This window comes from Chiloscyllium plagiosum, unplaced genomic scaffold (genome assembly GCF_037043375.1).
Source record: "Chiloscyllium plagiosum isolate Xiang-an unplaced genomic scaffold, Cpla_swu_hap1 HiC_scaffold_15, whole genome shotgun sequence".
In the NCBI taxonomy this organism is placed as follows: domain Eukaryota; kingdom Metazoa; phylum Chordata; class Chondrichthyes; order Orectolobiformes; family Hemiscylliidae; genus Chiloscyllium; species Chiloscyllium plagiosum.
In genome coordinates this window covers 3,844,084-3,862,471 of record NW_028270153.1, presented here as the reverse complement: position 1 = coordinate 3,862,471, position 18,388 = coordinate 3,844,084, and the positions used below count along the sequence as shown (strand labels likewise).

At 45.0% G+C, this 18,388-nt stretch overlaps 1 protein-coding gene across 6 annotated transcripts in view; it reads right to left on the bottom strand.

The window, feature by feature from the left end:
* Positions 1-18,388, bottom strand: part of tox2 (TOX high mobility group box family member 2) — a 250,224-nt gene that overhangs the window by 17,259 nt on the left and 214,577 nt on the right. For 4 of the 6 annotated variants that reach the window (XM_087994687.1, XM_087994688.1, XM_087994689.1 and 1 more), the window contains exons 3-4: positions 17,526-17,771; positions 3,329-3,580 (exon numbers count right to left, since the gene is read on the bottom strand). In XM_087994687.1, the coding sequence (XP_087850813.1) occupies positions 3,329-3,580; positions 17,526-17,771 (498 nt within the window). The remainder of the gene's footprint in view (positions 1-3,328; positions 3,581-17,525; positions 17,772-18,388) is intronic. The other 2 variants (XM_087994690.1, XM_087994691.1) reach the window with 2 other exon arrangements.

Genomic DNA, 18,388 nt, shown 5'->3' with positions numbered 1-18,388 from the left:
TGGAATGGTGTGGGTAAGAGATATGTTTGATCAGCCATGGTCATGTTCTATGACATTGCATGCCCAAGGGGCCGAATGGTCTACTGCTGTTACTTTGTTCATAAATTGATTGCTAATTGACTCTGCACTATGGAGGGGAATCCACGAGTATATGGGATAGCTCTGTCACCCTCATCCCCTCCCATAAACCAATCACCCGTAACCCCACCCTCATCAGCTCCCAACCTCAACCCATCACCACCATCCCCAATACATCACCCCACTAGCCTATCACCCGCTTCCTCAACTCCACCCCTCATCACACCCATCACTCCTCAGCCACATCAACCCACACCCCCACTCACACCCACCGCCCCCTCACCCATCAAAACCCACCCCATCATCCCACTTACCCAAAATCTCCTCACCCATCACCCACCTCACCCATCCCCCGTCACCCATCACTCCACCACCCATCATCCCCTCACCCATCACCCCCTCACCCCATCATCCACCTCACCCATCACCCCACCCACCCCATCTTCCTCACCCAGTACCCCCTCACCCAACACCCCTGCAACTCACCACCCCGCCCACACAACATCCCCCTCAACCATCATCCCCCCCAACCCCTGGCAATTCTTAGAAACCCCTGGCCATTCTGAGAGGGCTGGCCACATTGATTGCATTTTAATCCCAGAAAAGGCAGGCCTTTCAAAACTGTGTCTCTGTTTCCACAGGTAGTGACCACCCAGCCTCCAGGTTGCTGACATGTCAGGTTGGCACTGTCTTCCTCTGGTGTACCTAATGCTTCATCTTCATTGCTCCTGAGCCAGTAGCTGAGCTGAATCAATCGCACATGCGGAGGATTTATGGTCTACTTTAATTTATCCTGCTCTTCCCCCATTCATCATGTGCTTTCCTCACTGTGGTCGGTGCTTTCTTATCCTCGTTTCTTGCTCCATGTACACTCCCCAACTTCAATTCACCCTGTCACCCTCAATCAGACCCATTACACAGAAGGCCAAATCTGATCACTTCCTTCTCCCAGTCTCTGCCCACATGGTGCAGGTGGGTGGCAGGTGAGGGTCAATGCAGAGAATCATGAGGTGATGAGGTTTATAAAACAATGAGAGGTATGAATCAGGTGACATTCGGCCCGTCAGGTCCGCACTGACCTTTTGAAGAGCATCCCACCTAGGAGCTGCCCCCCTACCCCATCCCTGTAACCCTGCATTTTCTGTGACTAACCCATCTAACCTGCACATCCCTGGACGCTATGGACAATTTCCCATGGTCAATCCATTCTGACCTGCACATCTTTGGACTGTGGGAGGAAACTGGAGCACCTGGAGGAAACCCACGCAGACACGGGGAGAATGTGCAAACTCCACAGAGACAGTCGCCCAAGGCTGGAATCGAACCCAGGTCCTTGGTGCTACGAAACAGCAGTGCTAACCACCCTATGAGTGTTTGGACAAAGTCATAGCAAATGGAGAGTGTAAACTGGGAAAATGTGAAATTGTCCATGTAGGCAGAAAGAATGAAAAAATATATTATCGAAATGGTGAGATTGCAAAGCACTGAGTTACAGAGTGATCTGAGTGAACTAATGCATGAATTACAAAATGGTTAGTACGCTGATGCAGCAAGTAATTAGAAAGCTAAAGGAATATTATCACTTATTGCAAGGGGAATTGAAGAATAGAGATTCTGCTTCAGTTATACAGGACATTAGTGAGACTGGGTACCCTACTGGTCTCATTGAGGGAAGGACGTGAACATGTTGCAGGCAGCTCAGAGAAGGATCACCAGCCTAATATCTGGAGAGGGCGAGTTTTATGAGTAATGGCTGGACAGACTGGGCTTGAGTAAGAGTGACTAAGGGCCCTTAACCAGGCAGATGTGGAAAGGATGCTTTCTCTTTTGATGGAATTCAGAACTAGGAATTAGAGTTTAAAAATAAGGTGCCGTCCATTTAAAACAGAGATTACTCTGGCTAGTGTGCTAAAATACAAATATTCATCTAAAAAGTAAGACTAATTTATTGAATTTGACAAAAAAATGCTCTATTTGCTACTTGCATAAATGAAGCTTATAGATTAGAAAATTCTCTCTGAGCAGCAGAAAATAATTTGTAACTGGAGAAAAGAGACACAATTTTTTAAAATGTCTAACAAAGAAAACGAAAACACTAGCCTCTCCCTTTCCCCTCCTCTCTCTTTCCATCACTGGATCCCTTTCCTACTCTAATGATGTTGTCAGAGCTCCCCTCCAATAGGACATTCCTGCTCTGAGTGACTGCAGCTCGTGACTTGCAGCTCCTGTGAGATCCAGGTCAGGTGAGGGCTGACAGGAGAGACCGCAGTAATCGACATCTGAAAGCCTGATGATTATGACACCAAAGCAAGAATTGTGAGAAAAGCTCAGTAGGTCTGGCTGCATCTGTGGAGAGAATCAGAGTTCACATTTTGGATCGAGAGAACTCTGAGGAAGGGTCACTGGACCCGAAACGGTAACTCTGCTTTCTCTCCACAAATGAGGCCAGACCTGCTGAGCTTTTCCACCAATTTCTGTGTTTGATTCTGGTTTCCAGCATCTGTAGTTCTTTCGGTCAGAGTTGGTGGATCTAATCAGCTGAAGAGTTAGCCCAGCAGTACTCACTACCAGCACCAAATGGGAACTATTCCAACCTGTGACATTAACCTCTGGCATCTTACTCAGTATAAATTAGACACAACATAAAAAAAATCTCTTTTATTCAAATAATGTGTCAAAGAACAAAGAACAAAGAGATGCCCAGCACAGAAACAGGCCCTTCGGCCCTCCAAGCCTGTGCCAATCATCATGCCCAAACTAAACTGGGAAACAAACCTTCTGCCCTTGTTCAGTCCATACCCCTCTATTCCCTCCCTATTCATGTAACCATCCAGATGCCTCTTAGATGTAGCCAACGTGCCAGCTTCCACCATCTCTTCGAGCAGTGTGTTCCAGGCTCCTATCACTCTCTCCGTGAAAACCTTCCCTCGCACATCTCCCGTAAACCTTCCCCTCCTCACCTTGAACCTGTGTCCCCTTGTAATTGAAACTACAACCTGTTCTACTTTAGGAATTTAGACCCTAATGTATTATGAATATTTATAGCACTTTATTTCTGAGAAGGGATTGACATTCTACACTCACGATGTTTACAAAGGATTCAGAAATGACTGAACTCGATGATGGAGTGAGCTCGAATAGCAGGCCTTGTCCATGCCATATCCTCAGCATGGTGATGTTAGGACAGGTATGCACACAGTGGCTAAGGAACAAAGGAATGAGGCAGGTAGAAGCAAAGATTGAGTTGTACCTTGGACAGATGGTCAGACTCCTCTTCATGTGCTGAGCTTGAGGGCGAGGGAGTGGCAGAGTTGCTTCCAGGGGGCGAGGGAGAGCCGTGAGTCAGAACGCTCCTAGCTACATTCAGACTGACCTGTGCATTCAGTTGTGAATGGCTAATGGCAGACATGTGACTAGGCGGCATGATTCCTGACCGACTGACCAATGGGTGTGGAGGTCCTGAATCGTATTGAGGACCCTCTGGATGACCCATTCCATGCATCTGGAGAATAAAGATGAATTTTTAACAGCACATTAGTTGCGTGGGCTAGGAACTAGTTTCTACATGCTTCTGAAAAAAAAATCATTATCGCAAAAAGTTCACAGCGATAAATTGATATTGAAAATGATCACTAGCTCAATCCCAGAGTTGTCTGAGGCCAGGTCGCTATCTGAACGATGGCTGAGGGATTACAGTACTCTCTCTCAGGCTTCGGGATGGTTCAATCGATTGAAATTACCTTGGAGTTTTCAGGCTGCTATGACAATAGGTTCTGAAGAGGTTTCCAGAATTGGCTATTTTGCCTTCGCAGTATGTGTTTGCAATTGGGATAAGCATTTGAGAAACATCTGACAGGATCTCGTGCCCAGTGTGAAACTTAACTGTTCAAAACTATTCATCGATAGTCAATTGGTCGATTTTTAAAAATGTTTTGGAAGCAGTTGGAAGAATGGTTTTAGGAAAAACATTTTGGACAATTAGCCTTTCCTAGATCTACCCCACACTACCTGTCCCTTCATCAGTTCCCTCATTTCTTTCTCACACCTGAATACACTGACTCTCAGTGATACCTGCACCATCTAATTCCAACCTTTCGAGCAGCTCCTTATTATAACGATCGAGCTATTCATGGCCCTGCCTTCACTATCTCTGTCCTAAGCACAAGACCTCAGTCCCTAAATCTCTCTAGCTCCTTAAGAGCTAGCTCATTGTTTAAGCTTATTGCTCACTGTCCTAAATGAATATAATTTGTTGTTACTTCACTGAGCTGCCCTGAGACCTGGATCATTAATGCTGTAGCCCTTCATATAAATGACAATTTTCAGGCTCTACTCTCTCCAGTCTGACTCCGCAATGTTGGGTTTGTGTTGTGGTCTTTCATCCCTTACCTCGGGAAACAGGTTCCTGGATTCGCTTCAGTATCTCCCCTGTTGGTGGTGAAAATGGCCCTAACAACACCTTGACATCTGCTCTTTATTGGCGTCTGCAGACTGAACACCTTTAGAAGCAGCTCATGACAGCCGATTCCTGCCTTTGATGTCCAGCTGAATACCTGACCTCTGTAAGCTCTCAAGGACCATCCTGTGATGAAGTGGTCAGAACTATGTACAACATTCCAGCCCAGGCTCTGATCCAAGCCTGAAGCATTATCAATGCAAACGGTTCTGATGTAACACTCTCTCGGTCCATAACCCAGCTGTTATACAGCTCAGTGACAATCACCTTCCTAACTGACAACATCAATCACTGCTCTGATTCCCTCTTCTTTCAGAATATTACACTCAGAAGTCAAAGCAGATGCATCTGTTGTTATCTTGCTTGCATTAGTGTGCCTACAATTGGCACAGTACAGGCAGACCCCATGTTATGAAAGGGATGTGCTCCTGTGTACGTGTGTAAGTGGGTTTGTACACAAGTTGGAACACTATACAGTAAACGATAAAATTGCCATTTGTAAATAACCGGAGAGCAGTTGCATATTGGATCTTTAAAATTAATAATAATACACCCTTTATGGGATCTTGTTCTTAAAAATGAGAGTTCTTAAGTAGGACGATTGTAAATCAGGGATCTCCTGTACACTGTAACAGAGGATTCATTAACAAACTGATGGTTTTTCAAATTTCTCCAAATGTAATCTCTCAACCTCTCCTCTATAACTGCTTCACTGAACACAAAACTGCTGCTTACCTCATTGTCTTTCCGTTTGTAAATCTGCAGGGATATAATGTTTCTTCTTCAAAGTATAAATTGTCATTAGATTTGATTTGCTCGGATTTATTGGTGAATTATTGGTAAGGGGAGTGATGTATATACATTGGGTCATCAATCTGAGTTTCAAGTTAAGGGTCAAAGACAATGTGGTCTTGTGAAAGGGGAATCATGTTTGAGGATGCAATAAGCAGAGTGGGAAAAGGGAAACTGGTAGAGGTAGTACATTTGGATTTCCCAAAGGTTATTACACTAATTCAGAACTCAGGGTGCTGGGGGAATTTATATTGGCATGGATAGAGAATTCGTTAACTAACAGGAAACAGAGTTAGGATAAATGGGTAATTTTCAGGTCAGCAAACTGTAATTAGATTAGATTCCCTACAGTGTGGAAACAGGCCCTTCAGCCCAACCAGTCCACATCCCGTCCGAAGAGTAACCCACCAAGACCCATTTCCCTCTGACTATTAATTAATGGTAACAGCAAAGATATCAGAGCTGCAATTACTTACAGTCTGCATCAATGACTTGGATGAAAGGCACAGCTCTACTTTATTCTTTCATGGGATATAGATTAGATTAGATTCCCTACAGTATGGAAACAGGCCCTTAGGCCCAACAAGTCCACACAGACCCTCCGAAGAATAACCCACCCAGACCCATTCCCTTATCCTATATTTACCCCTGACGAATACACCTAACACTATGGGCAATTTAGCATGGCCAATTCACCTGACCTGCACATCTTTGGGTTGTGGGAGGAAACCAGAGCACCTGGAGGAAACCCACGCAGACATGAGGAAAATGAGCAAACTCCTATCTGGGTCAGCAGCATTTATTCCCCATCTCCCATTGCCCTTGAGAAGTTGGGGGTGAGCTGCCTTCCTGAACTGCTGCAGTCCACCTGCTGTGGGTTGACCCACAATGGCCTTAGGGAGGGAATGCCAGGATTTTTGACCCAGTGACACTGAAGGAACAGTGATACATTTTCAAGTCAGGACGGTGAGTGGCTTGGATGGGAACTTGAAGGTGGTGGTGTTCCCATGCATCTGCTGCCCTTGATCTTCGAGATGGAAGTGGGATAGGAAGTATTTAGATGAGCATTTGAAACACCACAGCATTCAAGATTACAGCAAAGAGCTGAAAATGGAACTGGAGCAGACAGGTGCTCAATGATCAGCATAAACATGACAGAGTCTCTTTCCATTCAGTAGCACTCTTGCTGCTGGTGAGTGTGGAACCCGGGGTCACTGTCTCAATCATTTTTGACTGAGATGAGAAGGAATTTTGTTTTTGTAAATCTTAGGCATTCTCTCCCCAGAAAGCTGGATGCCTGGCCGTGGAATTTGATCAAGCCTGAGCCTGGTAACTGTGAGGAAACTGGCAGAATCAGTGGGTATGGGAAAAGGAGGTTGTCTGGAAGATCAGTCACAGTCTGACTGAGTCTAGATTAGAGTGGTGCTGGAAAAGCACAGCAGGTCAGGCAGTATCCGAGGAGCAGGAAAATCGACGTTTCGGGCAAAGGCCCTTCATCAGGAATGAGGCTGGGAGCTTCCAGGGTGGAGAGATAAATGGGAGGGGGTGGGGCTGGGGGTAAGGTAGCTGAGAGTGTGATAGGTGGATGGAGGTGGGGGTAAAGGTGATAGGTCAGAGGGAGGGTGGAGTGGATAAGTGGGAAGGAAGATAGGCAGGGGTAGGACAGGTCATAAGGGCGGTGCTGAGCTGGAAGGTTGGAACTGGGGTAAGGTGGGGGGGGAGGGGAAATGAGGAAACCGTTGAAGTCCACATTAATGCCCGGGGGTTGAAGTGTTCTGAGGTGGAAGATAAGGCGTTCTTCCTCCAGGCGTCGGGTGGTGAGGGAGCAGCGGTGGAGGAGGCCCAGGACCTCCATGTCCTCGGCAGAGTGGCAGAGTGGGAGGGGGAATTGAAATGTTGGGCCACAGGGTGGTGGGGTTGATTGGTGCAGGTTTCCCGGAGATGTTCCCTAAAGCGCTCTGCTAGGAGGTGTCCAGTCTCCCCAATGTAGAGGAGACCGCATCGGGAGCAACAGATACAATAAATGACATTGGTGGATGTACAGATGAAACTTTGATGGATGTGGAAGGCTCTTTAGGGCCTTAGATAGAGGTGAGGGGGGTAGTGTGGGCACAGGTTTTGCAATTCCTGCGGTGGCAGGGGAGGGTGCCAGGCTGGGAGGGTGGGTTGTAGGGGGGCGTGGACCTGACCAGGTAGTCACGGAGGGAACGGTCTTTGCGGAAAGCGGAAAGGGGTGGGGAGGGAAATATATCCCTGGTGGTGGGGTCACCCCTCCAACCTCAACAAGGACAGAATACACTGGTCCTCACCTTCCACCCTATCAATCTCTGCATAAACTGTATCATCCGCCAACATTTCTGCCACCTACAAATGGACCACACCGCCAGGGATATATTTTGCCAGCTCAGCACCGCCCCCGTGACCTGTCCTACCTGCCTATCTTCCTTCCCACCTATCTGCTCCACCCTCCTCTCTGACCTATAACCTGCACCCCCACTTCTATCCACCTATCACACTCTCAGCTACCTTCTCCCCAGCCCCACCCCCTCCCATTTATCTCTCCACCCTGGAGGCTCCCTGCCTCATTCCTGATGAAGGGCTTTAGCCCAAAACGTTGATTTTCCTGCTCCTCGGATACTGCCTGACCCGCTGTGCTTTTCCAGCACCACTCTGATCTTGACTCTAACCTCCAGCATCTGCAGTACCCACCTTCACACAGTCTGACTGTACTGAGCAGCAGGCTTGAGGGGCTGAATGGCCAATTCATTCTGTGTCTTTGTTTCACACGATCCACCCATTAAATCTCCCACCTTTTTGTTGAGATAATTCAACGCATGGAATGCGTTGCCAGCGGTGGTGGTGGAAGCAGAGTCATTAGGGATATTTAAGCAACTGCGGGGCACAGGTTAAGTTATTGTATTTTACATTCGGATTAAACCTCGACACAACATCATGGGCCAAAGGGCCTGTTTTATGTTCTAACGAGGTGAGTGAATGAGACTGGAGAATAATGTTCTCACGCAACACTCTCTAACCTGCTCAATCTGTACTGATAATGACCTCACTCTCTGATTCATTCCAATTGGAAAGTGTTTCAGTATTTTCCTTACAGTCTTTAAAACAATCAGCATGGTGCCTAATTACTGTTAAAAATATTGTCTAGGAGCTGGTGTTGGACTGGGGTGGACAAAGTTAAAAATCACACAACACCAGGTTATAGTCCAACAGGTTTAATTGGAAGTACAAGCCCCGGAAGCTAGTGCTTCTAAGTAAACCTGTTGGACTATAACCTGGTGTTGTGTGATCTTTAACACAGTTAAAAATGTTAACCTTGTTATAACATGTTGCCCATGGATGGGAGAAACCACTGGTACTTGGTATTACTGGGCAATATCCCCAAATATCTCAGGAGGGGAACTCCCTCAAGCAGCTTCCCAAGTTTTTAATTCCAAACAAGACAGGGCACAGCAAATCAGAATTGGGAATGAAGCAGCCTTGGAATGTCGGGCATCACAGAGGTCACCCTTTTCAATGCTGATGCACCCAGAATCTGGCTAAACCACATCTGGCTTCTTACTGAGCAGAACCAATCACACATCTACACACAACTCCTCAGATACTGAACCAATCACATGTTTTCACACAGCTCCTCAGATAGTGAACCAATCATATGCCTTCACGCGCTCCTCAGATACTGAACCAATCACATGCGTTCACACATCTCCTCAGATACAGAAGCATGCAATGTCCAAATGCTGGACAATATCTAGGTTTGGACTGTCCAGTGGTAAGTAACATTCGCGCCACACAAATACCAGGCAATAACCATCTCCAATAAGAGGCAATCTAACCACCACTCCTTGACATTCAAAGGTGCTACCATCACTGAATTCCCCACTATCAACATATTGGGGATTACCAATGACCAGAAACTCAACTTGACCAGCCGTATATATAGTGTGGTTTCATGAACAGGTCAGAGGTTAGGAATATTGTGGTGAGCAACTAACCTCCTGAGTCCCCAAAGCGTGTCCACCATCTACACGACACAAGTCAGGAGTGTGATGGAATACTTCCCACTTGCCTGGTTGGGGGCAGCTCCAACAACACTCAAGAATTTTAGAAGATTTGTAGCTCAGGTTGAGATTCTGGATGTAGGTTTGCTCGCTGAGCTGGAAGGTTCATTTCCAGGTTCGTCACCCTACTAGGTAATATCTTCAGTGGGCCTCTGGGTGAAACACTGTTGATAATTCCTGATTTCTATTTAAATGTGTGGGTTTCTTTGGGTTGGTGATATCATTTCCTGTTCTTTTTCTCAGGGGGTGGTAGATGGGGTCTAACTCGATGTGTTTGTTGGTAGAGTCCTGGTTGGAATGCCAGGCTTCTAGGGATTCTTGTGCATGTCTCTGTTTGGCTTGTCCGAGGATGGACGAATTGTCCAAATCGAAGTGGTGTCGTTCCTCATCTGTGTGTAAGGATACTAGTGAGAGAGGATCATGTCGTTTTGTGGCTAGTTGATGTTCATGTATCCTGGTGGCTAGGACAAACAGGCAGAAAACTAGCCACCAGAATATATGAACATCAACTAGCCACAAAACGACATGATCCTCTCTCACTAGTATCCTTACATACAGATGAGGAAGGACACCACTTTGATTTGGACAATACATCCATCCTAGGACAAGCAAAACAGAGACATGCACGAGAATTCCTAGAAACATGGCATTCCAACCAGAACTCTATCAACAAACACATCGAGTTAGACCCCATCTACCACCCCCTGAGAAAAAGAACAGGAAATGACATCACCACAGGAAATGACATCACCAACCCAAAGAAACCCAAACATATAAATAGAAAGCAAGAATTATCAATAGTGCTTCACCCGGAGGCCCACTGAAGATGTTACCTAGTAGGGTGATGAAATGTCTGGAAATGAACCTTCCAGCTCAGTGAGCAAACCTACATCCAGAACACTCAAGGAGCTTGATACCATCCAAGACAAAGCAGCCACTTGATTGGCATCACATCCACAAACATTCACAAGCATCCAATCCCTCCACCAATATATAATGGCCACAGTAACCTCCAAGTTGCATCAACTTGTACACATCAAGATACAAGACATACTCCAGCACCTGACCAAGGCTCCTTAAACAGTAAACCTGTAAGCTCGACCACAGAAGGACAAGGGAATGAGATACATCAGAACACCACAACCTCACGTTTCCATCTAAGTCATTCCCCATCCTGACTGTGGATTGTATCGCTATTCCCTCATTATTGGTGAATCATAATCCTGGAATGTTCTCCCGAACAGCATTGTGGTGTTCCTATACTACATGGAATGGGAGTTCAGACAGGCAGTTTGGCGACTAACTATCAGCCATCATTAACCCATTCATTTTGAGCTGCAATCCCTCTAACAGTCAGTGGGCATTTTCCAACAATTCAGTTCTGTCCTCTTGTGCAGTGTGAATGCTGCTTTCCTGTTAATTTGGTATTTCTAGCCAATCATCCTGATGAGTACAAGGTGGAAAATATAGACAAAATGTACCTTTCTTTCAGTAATACTCAGGTTCTGCACAAACAAGTGACTATCTGAATTTTCACTTAATACACTGTGTAAAGGGTAAAGCCCCATCAGGCTGTTCTCATGTTAGAGAGAGGGGTAGGGGACTGGTTTAACCTGGGGGTCAGCATGCCTCAGGTGAGGGGAGAGGTTGAGGGTGAGGTAACCTCAGCCAGTGCAGGAATAGAACCCACACTCTGTATCAGAGACCAGCTGTCCAAGTGACCAGCAGTGGCTGAGGGATTGGCCAATCAAAATAAACTGCAATTTGCCCCAAACTAGTTTTTTTAAAAACTAAAACAATGTCAACAATGGTCTTTATCAAATGATGAGGTTGCAGGGTTTTAAATATTTATTTTATGGGGAGGTGTAATATTGAGTGTCCACCATCAGAGGGCAATGTTGTTGTAGATTGTCTAAAGAAGCTCCTCATGAATCTTCTGAGTTTTCAGGGGAGCCCAGTAGAGAAACCCTTCCCCCCCCCCCCAACCCCGTCCCAGTGAAAAAAGGAAGTGGGAAAATATATTAAACTAACACTGAACCTTAGTTACATCTCACCAGGCGCACATTTATTGTTTCAGTACCATATTTTAAAATGTACAGAGGCACAGGGGGAGTAGACTTACAAGAGTGAACTGAGAGAGAGCAGGGTTTCTCTAGCAAATATTAAGGTTGAGGTTTGGAGATGTCGGTGTTAGACTGGGATGTACAAAGTTAAAAATCACACAACACCAGGTTATAGTCCAACAGGTTTAATTGGAAGCACTAGCTTTCGGAGCGACGCTCCTTCATCAGGTGATAGTGGAGGGCTCAATCTTTTTTTTCAATGTATAATTTCAGTTACACCACACGTAAATTTTTGCTATAAATTCTGTGTTATGATCGAGCCCTCCACTATCACCTGATGAAGGAGAGTCGCTCTGAAAGCTAGTGTGCTTCCAATTAAACCTGTTGGACTATAACCTGGTGTTGTGTGATTTTTAAGGTTGAGGAGTGACCTTATGGAGGTCTTTAATGCAATGAATCTGTTTGACAGGTAGATGAGGAGAGGATCTTCCCATTTATGGGAGTGACCCTAATAAATCAAACAGGGAATTCAGGATAAATCCCCCCCACCCCCACCGCGGTGGGGTAATGAGTAACAAGTTTCCCCAGGGAATGGGTGAGGTGAATACTATGGATACATGTTAGGGAAAAGCTGGATAAATACATGTGGAAGGGAGGGACAGAAGGGATAGGGTGAGGTGAGGAGTGGGTGGGAGAAAGTACAGGAGAATGGAGCAATGGAGCAGAATGTGTTGTTTCTCTATAAAACAGAATAACCTGAATTGAGAAGCCCAATCCACTGAACCCCGCCCCACAGCCTGAATCAGTCAGGATTATATTCACTGGAGTTCAGAAGATTGGGGGGTGGGGGCACTGATAGAAACCTAGAATATTCTGACAGGATTAGACAGGATAAACACAGAAAGGATTGATGAATTGATTTATTCCCATGTGTACCAAAGTATAGTGAGAAGCTTGGTTTGTGATAGATCATGGGAAGCAAGGATATACAGATCTGAGAGATTTAGATATGTAGGGTACATTGCACAGGCTGCAGAGGAGAGATGAACATTTGCAAGATAAGCATTATTGGAGGCTAGAGAGTCCATTCAATAGTCTAATAACGGCAGGGAAGGAGCTGTTCCTGAACCTGCTGGTGTGTCCATTCAGGTTCCTGATGGCCAGAACCAGGGGTCAGAGTTTACAGAAATGAGGTAGGCTGTTTAGGACCGAGATAAGGAGATATGTCTTCACCCAGTGCGTGGGGAGCCTGTGGAATTCTCTGCCACAGAAACGGTTTGAGGCCCAAGTCACCGAATATATTCAAGAAGGAACCAGATAACAGTTCTTTGGCCTAAAGAGATCAAAGGGTATGGGGGAGAAAGCAGGAAACAGGGGTCTGGGTTGGATGATCAGCCACAATCATATCGAATGGGGGAGCAGGCTCGAAGGACCGAATGGCCTACTCCTGCTTGGATTTTCTATGTTTTTATCTAGCGTCAAATCATTGAGCTTTGTCCAGGATTGCCGTGGATGGGAAATGGCCTGTCTCCTCATTCTGAAATAAGATGCTGAGTGAAGTGATGGGGGGTTAGACAAAGCTAAGCTGAACTTGGGCCATGTGAGAGGTCATTAACCCTCCTGGAGATACATTATACATTCAGGTATATAGTATATCTTACCACAGATTTCTTTCTGAAACTCTGCTGTGTGTTCCCTGGAGGTTTTTCTAACAGTATTACATGGCTACAGTAGTTTAATTAATCATCTGGTGGGCTAACAACAGTCTCCAATAATTAAAACTGATATCTCATGAATATGGAAATCATAAAATGAAGGCTAATTGCAAATGTACCTTAAAAAAATGTAACATGCGGCGACTTCCTAAGTCTGGACTCTTGGGAAGATGGGAATGTTGTTGGAGTGGAGAGCTGGGGAACTGCCGTCTCACCTCGGAGAATGTGCTGGCTGCAAGTGAGGCTCAAACTGAGACGGCTGCAGCTTTAAAGGGGAAATTGGATCAATATCTGATGTACGCAGAAATGCAAAGATATAGAGGGGCGAGGCAATGGTGGAGTGGTTATGTCACTGCACTAGTGATCCAGAACCCCAGGGTAATGCCCTGGTAACATGGGGGTTTGATAGTTAAAACTTGAATTCAATTTAAATATAGAGAGCTGATCTAGTTGTCCGCGAAAAGTGAATCAAAGCTTAAGGGGAGAATGTAGTGAGGGAACATGAGGAATGCCAGACCAGCTTTGATCATATGGAATGGCATAGCAGACTCAAGGGACTGAATGACCTACTCCTGCTTTGATGTCTAATGATGACTGTGAATCCATTGCTGATTGTCATAAAAACCTATCTGGGTCACTAATGTCCTTTAGGGAAGGAAACTGCCATCCTTACCTGGTCTGGCCTACATGTGACTCCAGACCCACAGCAATGTGGTTGGCATTTAACTGCCTCTGGGTAATTAGGGATGGGAAATAAATGCTGGGCCTAGCCAGTGACACCCTCATTCTGTGTATTAATTGAAAAGAAAAGAGATTGCAGGACAGCTTACTCCTTTGGAATGCTTCTGTAAGGAGATAGTATTGACACAATGGGATGAAGGGCCATCTTGAGTGCTTTGGACCTCTGTAGTTTTGTTCTGGATGACTTTAGACCATTTCAACCATTGCCCATGTCTAAACAAAGTCAGTGATCTTCGGCAGGTCAGCCAATCAGAGCAGCATCACGAATGGTGCCCAATCCTTTGCTTTGCCTGTGGGGAATGTAAGCACCACAGTGTGCTTCCTGACACTTGCAAGGGAGAGACACTGAGACTCTGTGCAGCAGACTGAATATTCAAATAATCCAGAGATTTATCTTTGCACCAGTCCCACTCAGTCACTGAGACCAGCCACGCCCACCCCATAGTAAAGCCTGAAGCTGTCCTATCTCCATTTGCTGTATGAACACTCAGGCCTGCCTTTGGGATATCTGGACTCCATGCTTTTCTGATAGGCCTGCCCTTCTTGTCTCTGTAAAAATCCAATGCTCTTCTGACCATTATTTTCACCAGATCCTTTTTGTCCATCACCCTGGGTCCACTCCTTGCTGACCAACATTGGCTGCCAATGCACCAGTGCTTCCAATCTGAAATTCCCACTCTCATGTTCAAACAACTCCCCACTCTTGTACCTGTGTCCGATGCTGCAGCTGTCTGGAGTTCTGACATTCCTCTATCTGTAGTCTTACATACATCCTCCACTCCATCGTTAGTGTCAATGTTTCCAGCTGCCTGGGACCCCTGGAATTCTAGAATTCCCTGACAAAGCCTCTTAGTCTCTCTACCTTGCTCAACCTCTTCAAAATATTTCTTAAAATTGGACTAACACTTGGAATGGGCTGGTTGTCTGCAAAAGATCAACATGACTTGGTTTATATCGATTGGGGTTTTGAGGAGTTGAAGGTGACTTGATTGAAACATAGAAGGTCCTGAGGGATCTCACAGCAAATCTAGAACTTAGGGTCACTGTTTAAAAACAAAGGGTAATTCATTTATGACAGAGATGGGGATGATCGTTTCTCTCAGATGGTTGTGGATCTTTGCAACTCTCCATGAAAACACGGGAAGCAAATTCCTGGAAGACGTTTAAGGTAGAGGTGACTAGCTTATGGTTAAACAAGAGGGTTGAAGGGAGTGGGGCCAGCCAGGGACGTGAATTTGAGTTTACAATCAGACCACCCACAATCCTGTAGAATGGAAGCAATGGCATAATGATACCATCACTAGGTCCCCTGGTCTGGATAATATCCAGGATTCACATCCTACCATGTCAGATTGTGAATTCAATTTTTTTAACAAGTCTAGTATTAAGTGTCTAATGGTGACCATGAAGGAATCATTATTAAAGAAACTATCGCTGATTTTGTAAAAACCCATCTGTTCACTAACATCCCTGAGGGAAGGAAATCTGCCGACCTCACCAAGTCCGGCCTACATGTGACTCCAGACCCATAGCAATGTGGTTGACTGTTAACTGCCCTCTGGGTGATTAGGGATGGGCAATAAATACTGGCCTGGCCAGAGGTGCCTACATCTCGTGTATGGATAAAATAATGAATTGCCAACTCCTGCTCCCAACTTGTACAATTTTATCTGCCCTTTTGACCAAGTTTTTAATCACCCTTCCTAATGTCTCCTCCCAGCCTTTTGTCAAATTTTGTTTGCGAATATTTCTATTGGATTGTTTTCCAACATTAAAGATGCTCTATAAAAGTAAATAGCATGTATTGCATTATTTGTAGTAGAGTGTGTGCGTGTGTACGTGGGCATGTGTGTGTGTAAGTGCACAGGAGAGACATCCATTTTCCTAATCAGAATGATCACTGTCCTCTGTTGTTGCCCATGGTAACAAGAAAAAAATATTAATGTTGGCTTTTATAAGCAGACCCTTACTAACAAAGCAATAAAATGGAGAATATTAGCACTTAACCTAAATGTTCAGGACTCAGAGACTGCACACAGTCCTCTCTCTGTATTGGTAAATGATTTATTGGAGTGATGCTTCATTTACAATAAAGAGGAGCTGGAAACGAGAAAAGGTACATTACCCTGAGGACTGGGCTCCAATAAATGGATTCAAGGCAGAAAAAGGCTGTTACAGTGATGGAATATGTGTAGAAATCAGTTCATCCAGCTCCCCTTCCATTCTGTTGTCTTAACTGTTGCTGGTCTCCAAAAGGTTGCTTTATTTTACATATAATTTGCATGAAACTTAAAACTGGGCCGTGTCCCTGTGTCGATGAAACTGGGGGGGTGTGGGGAATGGGGAAAGGAGTGAATCACAGACTTGAGGGGAGCTCCCAAGCTTGGTTCATCAAACCAGAAATCGACTCACCTAAAAATGTCTTTTCATTCAGCATTTCAAATGAGGAATTATTACAGAAATATGTTATCTGACCTGACTTGTTTTCAGAAGTGGGTTTGAATTAAATAGTCAACATCCTATCAAGGGTCGACAGAATGTAACAAGATCATATTTGCGGGGACATAGGAAATGGGAAATGAGAGCAGGACCAAATTACCCAACCCCTCAAAGCCTATTTCATATTCAATTTAATCATCGCTGAACTCTGAACTCAACTTTGCAGGATTGTGCACGTACCGTCGGTATGGTACTGTTTCCAGGTAGGACTGTGCATATATTCATAGCACAGTTCAGGCCCTTCGGCCCACAATGTTGTGCTGAGCATTTATCTTAATTTAAGATCAACCTAACCTACACACCCTGCAACTTACTGCTGTCTTTGTACTTGTCCAGCAGCTGCTTAAATGTCCCTAATGTCTCTGACTCTACTACCACCGCTGGCAGTGCATTCCATACCCACCACTTTCTGTATAAAAGAACCCACCTCTGACATCTCCCCAAACCTTCCTGCAATCACCTTAAAATTCTGATCTGTTGTGACAGCCATTTTTGCCTTGGGGAAACGTCTCTGGCTATCTACTCTATCTCTGCCTCTCAATAACTTGTACCTCCCTATCAAGTTGCCTCTCACTCTTCTTCACTCCAATGAGAAAAGCCCAAGCTCCCTCAACTTTTCTTCATAAGATATGCCCTCCAGTCCAGGCAGCATCCTGGGAAATTTCCTTTGCACTCTCTCTAAAGCTTCCACATCCTTCCTATAATGAGGCGTCCAGAACTGGACACAATATTCCAAATGTGGTCGAACCAGAGTTTTATAGAGCTGCAGCAAAACCTCACGGCTCTTAAACTTAATCCTCCTGTTAATGAAAGCCAAAACACCATACGCCTTCTTAATAACCCTATCAACCTGGGTGGCAACTTTGAGGGATCTATAGAGATGGACCCCAAGATCCCTCTGTTCCTCCACACTGCCAAGAATCCTGTCTTTAATCCTGTATTCAGCATTCAAATTTGAACTTCCAAAATGAATCACTTGGCATTTATCCAGGTTGAGCTCCATGCTTGAAATCAATGTTTGAAATATTTCACACAAGCTTCCAAGAGAGATCCCACCAGCCCATCCCTCCTGCCCGCTATGTCCTATGAAAGGATTGACACTGACCATAGGTAGTTGGTTTGACAGCGGGTGGCCATCCTGGCCCAGCATGTTGGATACCATGACTGCTGGGAGGTCGATGCCCTGGTAAGGGTACTGAGGAAGCAGCCCATTGGGAGGTACTGAATGACACAGTGAATGGTAACCCACATGAGGATCCATCAGGTGAAGAAAAGATGGGTCTCCCAGGTTTGGAGGAGTGATTGGTGGAATCTCGTAGTCTTCATCACCAAGTCCCTGGCCAGCAAAGGACTACAAGAAGGAAAAAGAAAAGAAGTGACGATTTATAATAGAGCATATATCTGGAAATATCTTCACTAAGACAAAATTGTTTCAAATACAGGATTCCATAATTGAATTAAATTTAAAATTGTTCAATGTTTAAAAATATCTAAAGGAATAGAACTTTAATTTATTTTAAAAATCCATTAATGAGATGAAGATGTCGCTGGCTGGGTTATCCTTAGCTGCCACTTGACTTGAGTGACTTGCCCGGCCATTTCAGAGGGCACTTAACAGGCAATCACATTGCTGTGGGTCTGGAGTCACGCATAGGCCAGATCAGGTAAGGAGGGCAAAGTATTAGAATCTCTATCCCTGAAGCAGAAAGACTAAGTTCAAGTCTCACCCATGCAAGAGGTGTTCCATAACACGTTGATCATTTGAAATTTCATACGAAGAAAAAGAATGTTTTTGTTTCTTTGAAATTTTCATTGAGTAAAAAATGTAAAAACTGAAAGAACTGCAGATGCTGTACATCAGAGACAAGAATAGAAATTGCTGGAAAAGCAGGTCTGGCAGTATCTGTGGAGAGAAATCAGAGTTAATATTTCAGGTCGAGTGACCCTTCCCCAGAATGTCCCAAGGAA